The sequence below is a fragment of the Bos taurus genome, chromosome 24 (genome assembly GCF_002263795.3).
Source record: "Bos taurus isolate L1 Dominette 01449 registration number 42190680 breed Hereford chromosome 24, ARS-UCD2.0, whole genome shotgun sequence".
NCBI lineage: Eukaryota > Metazoa > Chordata > Mammalia > Artiodactyla > Bovidae > Bos > Bos taurus.
In genome coordinates, this window is record NC_037351.1 from 43,103,308 (window position 1) to 43,116,270 (window position 12,963).

A 12,963-nucleotide genomic window follows, 5' to 3' on the forward strand; every position below is an offset into this window, starting at 1 on the left:
ACACGCATTACTTTAAGGTAATTTTCTCTCCAATAATAATGTCGATAAAACCACAATATTTATTGCTTATATCAAGTGCAGGTTAAAATCCAGACAGCCTCCAAAAATGAACCCTTATGGTAAAGGATTTCTCAGTCTGGTCAGGTGAAATATTACACTTAGCATGTATGAACACAGTGGAAAATGTACCAGTCCTTAAGAAGCATTCAAGTCTTTACTTAGGGGGTGGGTAGTGTGGGCAGCGCCCTGGGGTGCTGGGGGGACCAGACACCACACTTCTCTGTGGGTGTCAAGTCACGCGCACCATCTGGGTGAGGAGTCTGTGACAGACCAACTCTGTGACTCACGCAACACTGTCAGCTGCTAGGGCCGAAGCTTGCGGGGCAGAATTAGTTACTTATAGGGCATTCTGCTGAAGAAACAGTGTCCAGCCAACAAAAGCGCCAACCAGAATGACTGACACAAACCCCATCTTAGTGAGAATAGGTTGCCAATATAACCACCTTTTCCTCTTGCGCTCAGTCTCGCTCAGCCTCTGCTTCATCTGCTGCACCTTCTGGGCGGTGCTGGCCTTCCTGTCCTCCCGGAGGCGCTTGCGCAGAGCACTGTGAACAGACAGAGCATCAGCAGGCAGGCTCAGCTGCAGGCAGGGACTCAGCCCACATCCCCCCCACCCCTCAACTCCTTAAGTCGCTGCAAGAACGGGAAAGGCCTCAATGCATTGAATGGTCCACAGATACACTCGGATTGTTCAACAACAATTGCCAGTTCAACTCTGTGCTAATAAATACTTTTAGTGGGACCTGAAAAGAACCACGGTGTCAGTGTTCTATCCTTCTTTGCTAACCAGTCAGCAGAGGGTTCAGCATCCAGTCCCCTCTGGAGTTTACATCTGATTTTCCACAAAAACCCCTAAACTCAACATTTTCTTGAATGTTTCGCTGTGTGGTGCCTATTGTCGTCTGCCCACACCCTTTTCTAGCTCCCATTTTCCTGTTCAATATGAAATTTTTGTTTCAATGGAAGCTGACTCCCAACATCAGAGTCCTGGAACAAGGCAAAGAACAGTTGATGGCAACATGTACCTTACTATTTTTCCCCCTTAAGAAGAAAATCTCAAAAGCCCAAGATGACAGCCACCATGAAGAAAGCAGCAGTAACAGACACTGTTACTTTTAAAAATCAACAAAAGACACATTTTCACAGTACACAAGTAGAATCACAGAGCTGAAGCAAGAAACAAAAAGGAAACAGTTCTAAAACTTAGAGATGCTTGTGAGGACATCATGCTTGTAGATGAGGACTGCTTAATGATATCAGACTGGCAATCTTCCCATCAGGCACTCTTGAGGAAAAACATGAGAAATGCTGGAAGAAGCAAAAAAAACTTTGCATGAAGAAACTGACACCTTAGAATGCAAAGTGGAATCAATTCAGCAGGTGTGAGCAGATCTGAGAGTTGAGTTATATGCAACCTCTGGGAGCAACACAAGCCCTGAAGCTGATGAAAGCTAAGCATTTTATAATACTTTAAGAATGCGTTTTTAATAAGCTTGAGTAGTGTTTAAAATAATTTCCCTTCTTCAAATGATATGGAAAGCAAAACTTAAATTTTTTTCACTTACTTAATGGAAACTCATGGAAATTTAAGAGGATGAGATGGTTGGATGGCATCACCAACTCGATGGACATGAGTCTGAGCAAGCTCTGGGAGTTAGTGATGGACAGGGAAGCCCAGCGTGCTGCAGTCCATAGGGTCGCAAAGAGCTGGACAAGACTAACGACTGAAGTGAACTGGATGGAAATTTGCCTATTTAACATATATTTTTAAAAGAAGAGAGTACTCATCTATATATTTTGCATAACAATTACATCAAGTGTAAGGGCTATTAAAATTAGTTACAAAAAAACTTAATCTCACAAACCCCATCTCCCTTCAGGTACTGCTGTATTACAGTGGAAGCCTAACCAGCCTCCCTGCCTTCAGAGTCAGGCTGCCTATGCCACAGCAATTGCTATGAGGCATAGCCCTGACTTGCTGCTTGGTTAAGAGTCCTGAATGCCTCTTCAGTGTCTACTATATCACCGGCCAGCTTTCTTCTTGCCTCAAGTGTTTAACCTAAATCTAATAATGAGGAACAGTCAGAGGGATCCAGATCATGGGGTGTCCTAGAAGGCAACTCATCTAAAAGCTGCAAACAATGTCCAGCAGGGAGTGAACAGAAGGTGGTAGATGGTCCCAGGTGAGGAGCCTGAAGAACCACTCATACGCTGCATGATCCTGGACAAGATCATGAATTACTTTTTTAAATAGCTAAACAGACCAGGATCATAAAAATGTTCCAAAATTACATTATGGTGACCACTACGTAACTCTGTAAATATGCTCAACACAGTGAACTGTATGCTCTAAATCTGTCAACTTTATATGTATATTATCTCAGTACAGTTATTTTCTCTAAAGCTATAAGGTGGGTTTTCGATAATTAGAGAACTTTAAATATAGTCTACATATTAGATTATTTTATCAATGTTAAATTATTCTTGGGGATACGGGCACCTTTAGCCACTGCTGGTGGGAAGGCAAAGTGATGCAGTCATTTGGAAAAATGGCTTAAAAATGATCCCCATGTAGTGACCACGTGTGACTCAGCAGCCCCACTCCTAGTTAACACACAAAGGAGATGAGAGCACGCGTGCTCACAAAGACTCTCCAGTGTTCGCCTACCGTGTATGGCCTTGGTCCCGCCCAAGTAGCTTTTCTGCTGTTCTCCAAGTCTGTTTCCTTCTAAACTAAGAACACACTTCTCTTCGCTTCTCTCAGCCCCTGGAGTCCTTCTTATCTTACAGCACTTCATTTACAGTAAATCACTTATGATGCTGGTCTGGGTTCTTGTTTTGTCCTCTAAGTGTATTAGCAACTTGGGACCATGTTTTGCCCATCTCCGTATGCCTTGCAGTCTTCCTTCCACTTTTCCTTATCACAGACACAGGTAGCTCTGCCTGAATGATCTCCACCTGAGTATTTCCTACAATGATGTGTAAAAACTATTACTCAAAATTCACTCTCTGGACTTAAAATTCATATAACAAGTATGTATGTACCTGCCAGTTAAAAAAAAACACCCTGTAATCAAGAGCAGGCAAAGCACATATAAAATATAAAAGGATACAGAGCCCACAGTATTATTTCCTGACTTAAAAGCATTAAGTCTGAGGTAGAAGAAAAGACAAACACCTCTATGCTTTAACTTGTGACTAAACCACTGACATCACACATAAGGAGCAGCACAGCTAAATCAGAACAAACTCTGCAGTACAACATGTAACTGCCATGGACTGCAATTCCTTATGTCTTGGGGAAACACAGAAATGAAGTTACAATGTAAGGAGACCTTAATGGTTTTCACAGCATATCCCAAGATCCCAAAGTAACAAATATGACTACAATGTAAAATTTTCCACAAGAAAAAGCATGTTTGACAAAAAGAAAAAAAAAGTCACTCAGATATTGAAGAGAGGAAGAAAAAGTGTTCCTTCACTTTTCTAAGAAACTCACACCTCAGGATATCAACTTCATACAATGTGAGATATCTGGAGCCCTAGAAGTATAATTTTTCGAATTTAAAAACTTGAATAGTTTACACATTCATGTGCATTCAAAACTCTAAAAGTATAGGGCATTTTATGTGATTTTTTAGAAAGACTTTTTTCCTTCAATAACAAATTTAAATTGAAATATTCATTTAACTATTTCATATTGGTATTAATGGGATTCCCAGGTGGCTCAGTGGTAAAGAATCCACCTGCCAATGCAGGAGGCACAGGAGACACTGGTTCAATCCCTGGGTCGGGAAGATCCCCTGGAGGAGGAAATGGCAACCCAGTCCAGTATTCCTGCCTAGGACAGAGGTCCCGCCAGGCATGGACAGAGGAGCCTGGCGGGCTACAGTCTATGGGGTCATTAAGAGTTTGACAAGACTTAGCAACTGAGCACTCATGCCCTCAATGGTGGTATTACTGCTTGTTTTCTGTGCCATACTACACACCTTAGCATCACTTATGTTAACTTTTACACTCTAATACCGTGCTAAACCCATATGTGTCAAGCCATTTTCCAACAGGCTTCTGTCTATAAACTGTCTTCTTTGAGATCAAGGATGTCATCATATACTATTTAAATGCCCTGCAATAATAAATTGTTACATTAATTCAATAAAAAAAGGATCTATATTAATTCATACCCATGAACTTATTAGAATAAGAGTCCCATCTTTGCGAGCACATTGCTGCAGTAACCTTACCTCTCGCTGCTCTCCTCCGGAGCTTCCTGTGTTTTAGAGGACAGACCTGAGTATCTGTCTCCTGTCAGTTTTTCCTCTTCTAGGCCTATCCTGTTCCCATTGTATTTTTCAGTCATTATTTTGGTTGGCGAATGATCAAAAACAGGACATACATCTTCCTTAGAAAGTTCTTTCCAACGTTTCTACATAGGGAAGAGAAATGAGAAACAAATGAAAACACTAGAGTTTTGATTTTCCTTAAATAAAATTTATGGAATGTAATTATATAGTGAAGAGAACCCTGTGATGCTAATATATGAATGAAAGAGGAAAACGTGTTTTGTCAAACCACTTCTAGCTATGTCTACTTGAAGTTGAATTTAATAATAATAATAAAGCATTTAATACTGATGCACATCAGTATGTAGTTGAACACAACCACCTTAATAAAACACAGTGACTTTAGCCCATTTGAGACAAACTACACTAGGACCTCATGGTAAGATCTTCAAAGTCTGACTGTACTGTCCCCAATGCAGAGGCACCTGTTGCAGGAAGAGTGACCAAGATGGCCCATGAATGTGACCCATGTCCTCCGGCTCGTTGCCACTGTCCAGTCTAGAGAGAACCAGCAAGTCCCTCCGGTGCCAGAGGACTCCAAAGACTGTACCCACCACAGGCACCAGCAGCTGGCCTGACCCAGGGCGGGAAGGTCCCCAGCAGCCGGGAATGTGGGGTGGCAGCACTCAGACCACAATGAACAGCCATCCACCTTCCTCCTCTGAGGCAGGAAGACCCAGGCTCTCCACGTCCTCCAAGGGCTGGAACATGTTCACCCGGCTCCCAGCCATCCGTGGAGGAGCAGAGGCACGGCTAGGACAGCCAGCGGTTTCCATGACCTCTAACTCTGACTCCAGCACAGACCTGAGAGGCCCTCTTTAGAGATCTATCCTGCAAGTGTGGAGTCTCAGATCTAATAATGAGTAAGGTTCCCTGCAACTACTGTCTGAGAATTTCAAGGATTCTGACAGAGAAGGAATACTGCACAACTCACATTCTTCTGGGACTGACAGAAGAACACTCACTCTCTGCAGTTACTGTGGTACAAAATGGCACTACTTAAACAATGCCTGTATGTTTAGATTTTAAAATTTCAGGAAATTCACTGACACACTGATAAACTAATTTCCAGCTTGTCTCATTACATAACAAAGGAATTAAAAAGGTATTTTGTTACACTCCACCTTCCCTGACATGGCTCTTCTATGAAGCTGCATAGTGTGTGAATGGATCTCCTTTTGTTCTATGAAGTTGACTCACAAAAGACTCAGAAAGTACAACTCTGTAAATTGCTGTGTTTGGAGGGCAGTGAGCACAACAGCGTGGCTGGAGGAAGGGAAGCCTGGAAAGTGTGGCCAGACAGGCGAGGCCAGGAAGGAGGTGGACCTCACGGAAAGACAACCTTGACATGAGGTGCCCGGGGTGGGTCTGTGCTCTCTCAAAAGGGACCTGCAGTGTCTCCATCACATCCTGAAAGACTATCTCATCAAGAGCTGAGAACCCACATAACAACATGCAAGAGTAAGATGCTTTCACCTGAGGTGACTGTGTCAATTTTGTTCTTTCCCATTGAAATTTTTTCTCTGTCCAAATAGCATTTTTTTATACTGGAGGAAATGCAGTGGAAAGATGGCTACTTCCTGAGCACTACCACACCCCTGCTGACCTAAGGCTCCACCTACACGGGTCCCCTATCCTCATGAGACCCCTGGAGGAGGTGCAGCTCCTCCTGCTGTTCCCTCCTGTCATACAGGGAGGTGGGCTGGGAGTGAACATCCTGGCCCAGGCTCCACAACTGCAGAGCTGGGATGTGAACCCAGAGAGCCTGGGCTGACGGTGCCAGAAACCCTCAGGATGCTCTGCATCTCGGAAATAACCATTAGTGTCAGACACCAGAGAGTTTAAGTATCCAACAAAAATGTTAACTGTCTCCAGAATTATGCTGAGCAATTTTTCACCAAGATCTAGTTACTGCAACTTGGCCTCATACTTGGACAAAACTGAACAATGTCAATAAACAAGATGATGCCCAAAAGCAAGACTCACTGGCCCACTTCCCAGAATCCACCAAGACTCAGCAGGGTGCAGGGGTGGTAGTGGGTGGGGGCTGTCAATGCTAGTGAACTTCAAAGGAGAAAAACAAAGAGCAATGTCTTTCTGCCACATCTCTGGGCAGAACTGAGGATTCGCTAATAAAGATGTGAAACACCAGCAATGGTACTACATTTATGACAACCTCAGGCCAAAAAGATGGAAGGTAAACAGAGTCGTTTTAAAGACAGCTAGAGCTCATCTCCTCTTTCCCAGTGGGCCCAGGCCACTGGAGATGGCAGTGCATGAACACGCACTATGTGGTCATCACACACAGTTACTAGTTTCAGGTACGGTCATTTTAGGAGTAAATACTAACAGCTTTCCTTTGTCCTGGCAGGTTCTAAATCATTTCATAGCCACATATATCAGAAATCTTCACAGGAAAACGAACATGAAACTATAGTCAACAATGAAAACACCACTCGCATCACATAAGCCCAGATTAAGACAGAAGGTGGAGACAGATGCCCCCTTTAGGAAAAAGAACCAGAGACAAAGCTTACACAGTGCAGGTGCTACTGCACAGAAAGACAGTATCCTGCACCCACTGCCATCAGCTCACACTAGAGAAGCTTCCCTCTTTCTTCTTACAAATACTCATTTCCCCCAAAATCAGAGGCAAAGAGGAGGAGGCAGATGCATGGAGAGAAAAAAAAGCCCATAAACTGCCTATTACCCCTTTATGTGTCCTAGGAGATGCTTGTGGGGCACGGGACACTTAGGGTTAGCCATGCGTTCTGGGGTTTCCACACAACAAAGCAACTCTTGATCTTTGTAACAGGACAGTTTTATGATTTAAGATTTCAGGGAAATCTATTTCTCTGAGATTTCTGTTCTGTTCTAAGCTAAGGTTCTAGGACAGCACTTGTCTAGTGAAATGTAATGTAAGCCACATATATATGTAACTTTAAAAATATCTAATAGCCATGTTTTAAAAAAAGATGAATTAAACATGTTTTATTTAACTCAATATATTAAAAATATTGTCATTTGAACACATAATACTTTTAAAATTACTGAGATCTTTTACACTCTTTCTCCCTGTATTTGTACATCTTAAATTTTAAGCGGAACTTGATTCAGACTGGCTTCATCTCAACACTAAACAGACACATGGCTACAGCATGAGACATCAGGGGTTCCAGAAGGAGAAAACAGTCTGAAAATAACTACACAAAATAAACAAGTCCATACACTGATACATAAATACTACTGCTGCACGGACACGCAGCCCTGGAAGCACACACACATGCATTAGTGGTTACACACTGGGGGATGAGGCTGAGTTAGCGAGGACTTCTACTTTGTAAATGATGTACTTTCACAGTCTCTGAATTCTTATATATTCAGTAGGTACTAACTGATTGCTGAGACCAGTTCTGTGGAAACTGAGCCCCCTGGAAGGTAACAGGCTCTCTGACCCTGAACACCTGAGAAACAGGGGCATTTCCAATGGGCCCTGTGGAAGGAGGCAAAGGATTTGTGGGTCTGAGCGGGGATGAAGGTGCTGGGTCAGGGACGTGATAGCCACACAGCACAGATAAACTGGGACAGAGGAAATTCCCCCGAGCCACACACCACAGTCACCACGGGAATCACATCCATAAAACCCATCTCCATGGGGAAAGCAATCCTCAGAGGAGGCACATCCATGTTCTAAGTGCAGCTAGGGGCAGTGCCCTGAGGAAGCGCCCGTCTGGAGCCAGCGAATGAGCGCAGCAGACGGGGTCAGCACACACACTGGCACTGAAGCTGGTGGACATGCACGTTAGAGACGCTCCCCATCTTGAATGCTGAGGTGGCATCTAGGGGAGGCACTAATGTCTCGTGAGTTTAATCTTCACACACCAAACACTTTACTGATTGAGGGCACTGAGGAATCTCACCTTTCTCTTCATTAAAAATTTTCCTTTGAGGCTAAAGAGGGGGAATCTTTTAAATAAAACTTAAAATTTTAATTGATAAATAGACTGTCTTGAATAGTTAAAACAATCACAACAAAAACGTTAGCTGATAAATAAAATTGTTCAGAAGTATTTAAATATCTGTGTAATCTATACGAAACAACTACTTATACATCATTCCACAGATGGTGTGATCTGTTACAAAACAGGGCTTATTCAGAATCTTGTTCTTTTGTCCATAATCACAGAAGCTAGAGAGCAAGTAAGCGGTTTTATGTAGGAGAACAAAAAGAAAATCTACCTGCTTATGTAAAATTCTATATGATTGGCTCAGATAAGAAACGGGAGTCTACTGTTACTTCTGTTTCTATTTTACATTTTACGTTAGTACATAAACACACGTTTCTGAAAATCAATCTTAGCTTTTGCAGAACAAAAACACCCTCATGAGAATAAAGCTACCAACCAGAGAAAAACAACAGTCTTGGCTCATTATATCTGCTTCAAGTACTCAAGCTGCTTGCTCACTGTTGTAGCAGATGGAATAATCTATTTACAAACTAAGCATTCTTGTGTAACTCCAGGCCAGGTTTTAATGGGCCAAAAGTACCTAATTTTTCCAGTTATTTCAATGATTAAATGCTCAGACTCTCTTCTACATGAAACTTCTACGTTTTTTAATGAAACCATGTTCCCAGCTGGGCTTCTGAGAGATAAGCAAGATTTAACAAGAGGCTGAGGAGCACACGAAGAGGTGGGGACAGGCTTTTCCATCTCAGAAGCCAGCTGGACCCACCTTTTAATGTAAACACACTTCTCAGAAGGAAGGGAAAGGCCCCATGGCTTACATGGAGAGCAGTTACTCGACAACAATACACTTGACACACGGTTTACCTGTATACTTGAGTCTCCCTTTATAAACTTCGCTCCTTCTATTATAGTCATGTAGGAAAATCTGAGCTGATCTGGTGTCTGAATCAGCCCCATTCGGTATTTTCTCATATTCAGTAACAGTTGTTTAATGTTAATATTGTCTCCTTTTTCTATCTGCAAGAGAGGTAAACATTATTCAAGCCTTTTGTTGTTACAAGTCCAGAAAAGAGAAGCAGTCCAAGATAACCACTAAGAGCAAGCCAGCCCAGGCCGCCGTTCCCTGTCCAGGTAGCACAGGGAGGACCCACGGCTGACTCCAGCCAATAGTCATCTCACTTGTGGTGGCCTAGCGACTGGTGATTGGTCAAAGGAAGGATTTATGCCAAGTGCTGGCTTAACGTAAGGATAAATACACAGAGAGTAGTGTTCTTCTTTTTTAAGGAGTAAATCTTTTCATTGGGCGCCGCCTGCCTTCATATCTGTACACAACAGCCTCATGTCTGTACACATCAGTCTGTGGAAAGCAGCACCCAAGGGGGTGGAGGAGAGAGACCCATGGTGACAACACTGCAGATGATACGGCAAGCCACTGCTGCAGGAGTCAGGCTGAATCCACTGTGCCCCTACCCCATCCCACCCCACCCCAAGTGGAAAGGAGAACAGTTGCTGCAGTAACTTTGGGAGGAACTGGCACACACACGATCCAGTTTTAATATTACCATCAACAGACCAGACCAGATGCTTAAGAGTTCTTAAACACATCAAAGCTCACTTACAAGTAACAATCAGCTTTAGATGGAAGCACAGGGTATTAAAACACGGTGTTAATACAGTGACGTCTAACATACCCCAAAAGGAGGACAGGCACATGCCCGTGTCCCGGTGGGGGCTGGGGGGGCTGGGGCGGCACAGAGCCCTCGGGCACCACAGGAACCTCAGGGGGTGATGTCAACACCACAGAGACCAAGAGGCTTAGACAGTGCGTGTTTCTAATACACTGATTCACTTAATTCTCACAACAGTCCTGGGAGGGAAATACCACCACCACCAACAGTTTGTAAATAAGGAAACCAAGGCAAGAAGGAATTCAGTATTATCTACCAACTGATGTCTGAAAAATACAGTGCGCAAGGGAGGCAACCTATCATTTAGCTAACATGAAGCCACCAGCACAAGTCTCCTCCCAGAGCTTGAGGATTATCCTGGTCACAGCCCCATCCACTCATCACAAGCAAGAGGCAGCTGAAAGGATGTGAAAGAGAATTTTTGGTTTTTCTAAAAAAAAGGCAGATGTTTAAGTTTGAAAAGCACAGTTCTGGGATCCTGGCATTTGAACTTAACTTCTGCCAGTGGAAACAACAAAAACGTATGGGAGCCTGAAACGAGGCTACTTACCAGAACAAGGCAGCTGTCCACCAGCGAAAAGGTCCCTGACCGCCCAATGCCGGCACTGCAGTGGATCACCGCAGGCCCGTGCTCAGGGTTCAAGGAGCCAGATTCCCGCACTTTGAATAAGAAATTGAGAAACGAAGCTGGTGATTCAGGGACTCCAAAATCTGGCCAGGTAGTATAATGAAAGTGAGATATTGTTCTGGTTTCACCAGTCTAAAAAGTGAAAATTAAGGGGGAAAGGTTAGTTCTAAGTTTTTTCTTTTAAAAATCTACTGCAGTAAGATGTATTTTGTGTAATGCACCATGACTTTTCATTTGGTTGTTGATAATCACACATACAAGTTTGGGAATATTTTCTTTAGAAGAATTTGAAATATATTAATAGTTAACACTTTTGTAACAATTACTATTTTGTAGGTACATTCTAAGCTTTTTATGTATTAACCCATATAACAATCCCATTAAAATCCATTTTCCAGATGAGGAAACCGAGGCAAGGGTTAAATAATGCACCCAAGGTCACACGTAAGAAGATGGAAGAGCAGGACTGGAGCAGCACCTGGGTCTCCACCACTGACCTGCACCACACACGCTGCCAGATCCTCTCAAATCACACATCGTGATGAGTGAATTCTCTATTTTTATAAATTTCTACCAGTGTAATTTCACATCTTTACTGGTTTCCTGTTTAAGAATTTCAAAGTTTTGGGCCTTCCCCAGTGGCTCAGTGGTGAAGAATCTGCCTACCAATGCAGGAGACATGGTACTGATCCCTGGTCTGGGAAGATCCCACATGCCACTGAGGAGCTAAGCCCAGGAGCCACCACTATTGAGCCCAGGTGCCCTAGAGCCTGTGCTCCACAAGCAAAGCCACTGAAATGAGAAGCCCACACACCACAACTAGAGAGTAGCCCCTGCTCGCTGCAACTAGAGAAAAGCCCACATAGCAACGAAGATCAGCATACCCAAAAGTAAATAAATAAAATTATTTTAAAAAATTTTAAGTTATTTAAAAAAAACAATTTCAAATTTTTTTGAAGATACAATCGTCCTCATTATAGTTACCTTTCTGATTCAGCTACACAGGCACAGAGGAACAACTCAAGAATTAAATACACAATCTTTACATTTTTAACTGAAACTGCTCTCCTAATTGCTGTTTTCCGCATGGTAACAATTCCCAATCCTAGAACTGTTGACACGCCTTGGCTGATGTGCTGATAACATGGTTTACCAACATGCTAAATGCTTCCTGTCTCATATAGCCTGACTGGCTAGCTACTCAGCACCGCTTCCTGGATATTCCCAACAACCTTTATTTCTGCCTAACTCATTATGAAAACATCCCTCAGCTCTGCCAGCGGCCCCCCATCCCCGGGAGCACTGCTCTGCCTCCTACTCCTCATTCAGGGGGAGCAGGGACCCACTAACAGTTCTCTGCACAATTTTCAACCCAGGCACATGGTTAACATACATCTTCCTATAAACAGGCCTGATGTTCCCGCCCTAAGGTCCCAGGAGGTGTTTTAACCCTTTCCCAGACAACCACCCCGCTGCAGTCCTCAGCCACCACACTGTGCTGACCACGCACAGCTGGCCAGACTTGGTCCCTTAGGGCCTGAGCCAGGTCAAGATGGACCTGCTAGAGCTCCAGGCTGGGCAGGGGTGGTGCCAGGACCCTGCTCCCACGGCTGTGGCCTATATGGTGCAGTTCAACTTTGAATCACACCCTGGCCCCAACCTAAGGTCACCCCACAATCCTGGGCGACCACTTGCTTTTTCTTCGCTTGAATGATGTTGGCTCAAGATCAATGGCCTCTTTCTTTTTTCCAAATTCAGGTCACAGTGTCTGGGACACTCAAAGCCAGTTCCCAGAAATGCTCGCCAGTGTCTGTATCATACAGTCTTCTGCACTAATAGATTTCTGAAAATCCATCTTTTTCTTCCCCAACAGGAACGTACTAAAGAACTTTTTATAGGTAATATTTTTTTAAATTAATTAACCCCTCCTGAAACAAGACATGAAAAACACAGCTCACAAAAATCACATTAATTCCCAAAGGGCCATGTGAAGTAATAGGATCCACATGTTTACTGCTGTGGTATAAAAAAGTTTATGTGCACAACTGGAGGCCCTTTCCCTCATTTCATGTTGGAAAAGTAATGAGAAGGGGGAAGGGTTCCAGAGCGGGGAGAGGTCAGATAAAATTCATCTCTACACGTGGACCCCACAACCTCCAATAGGGTCCTATTCTCTACACTGCGAACCCATGACTTCCAACAGAGTCCCCAGTTCTCTACAGGCAGACCCCGCAATTTCTGACAGAATCCCAGTTCTCTACACATGGACCCCACAA

General features: G+C 43.5%; 1 protein-coding gene and 1 pseudogene across 6 annotated transcripts in view; one reads left to right on the plus strand and one right to left on the minus strand.

Annotated features, from left to right (window-relative positions):
• The window catches only part of PTPN2 (protein tyrosine phosphatase non-receptor type 2), an 86,322-nt gene that overhangs the window by 24,459 nt on the left and 48,900 nt on the right, over positions 1-12,963 (minus strand). For 5 of the 6 annotated variants that reach the window (XM_059880975.1, XM_059880974.1, XM_005224263.5 and 2 more), the window contains 4 exon segments: positions 10,610-10,819; positions 9,236-9,388; positions 4,305-4,486; positions 504-605 (listed from right to left, as the gene is read on the minus strand). In XM_059880975.1, the coding sequence (XP_059736958.1) occupies positions 504-605; positions 4,305-4,486; positions 9,236-9,388; positions 10,610-10,819 (647 nt within the window). 6 annotated transcript variants of the gene reach the window in all.
• On the plus strand, positions 1,009-1,515 carry LOC107131788 (prefoldin subunit 4-like; annotated as a pseudogene).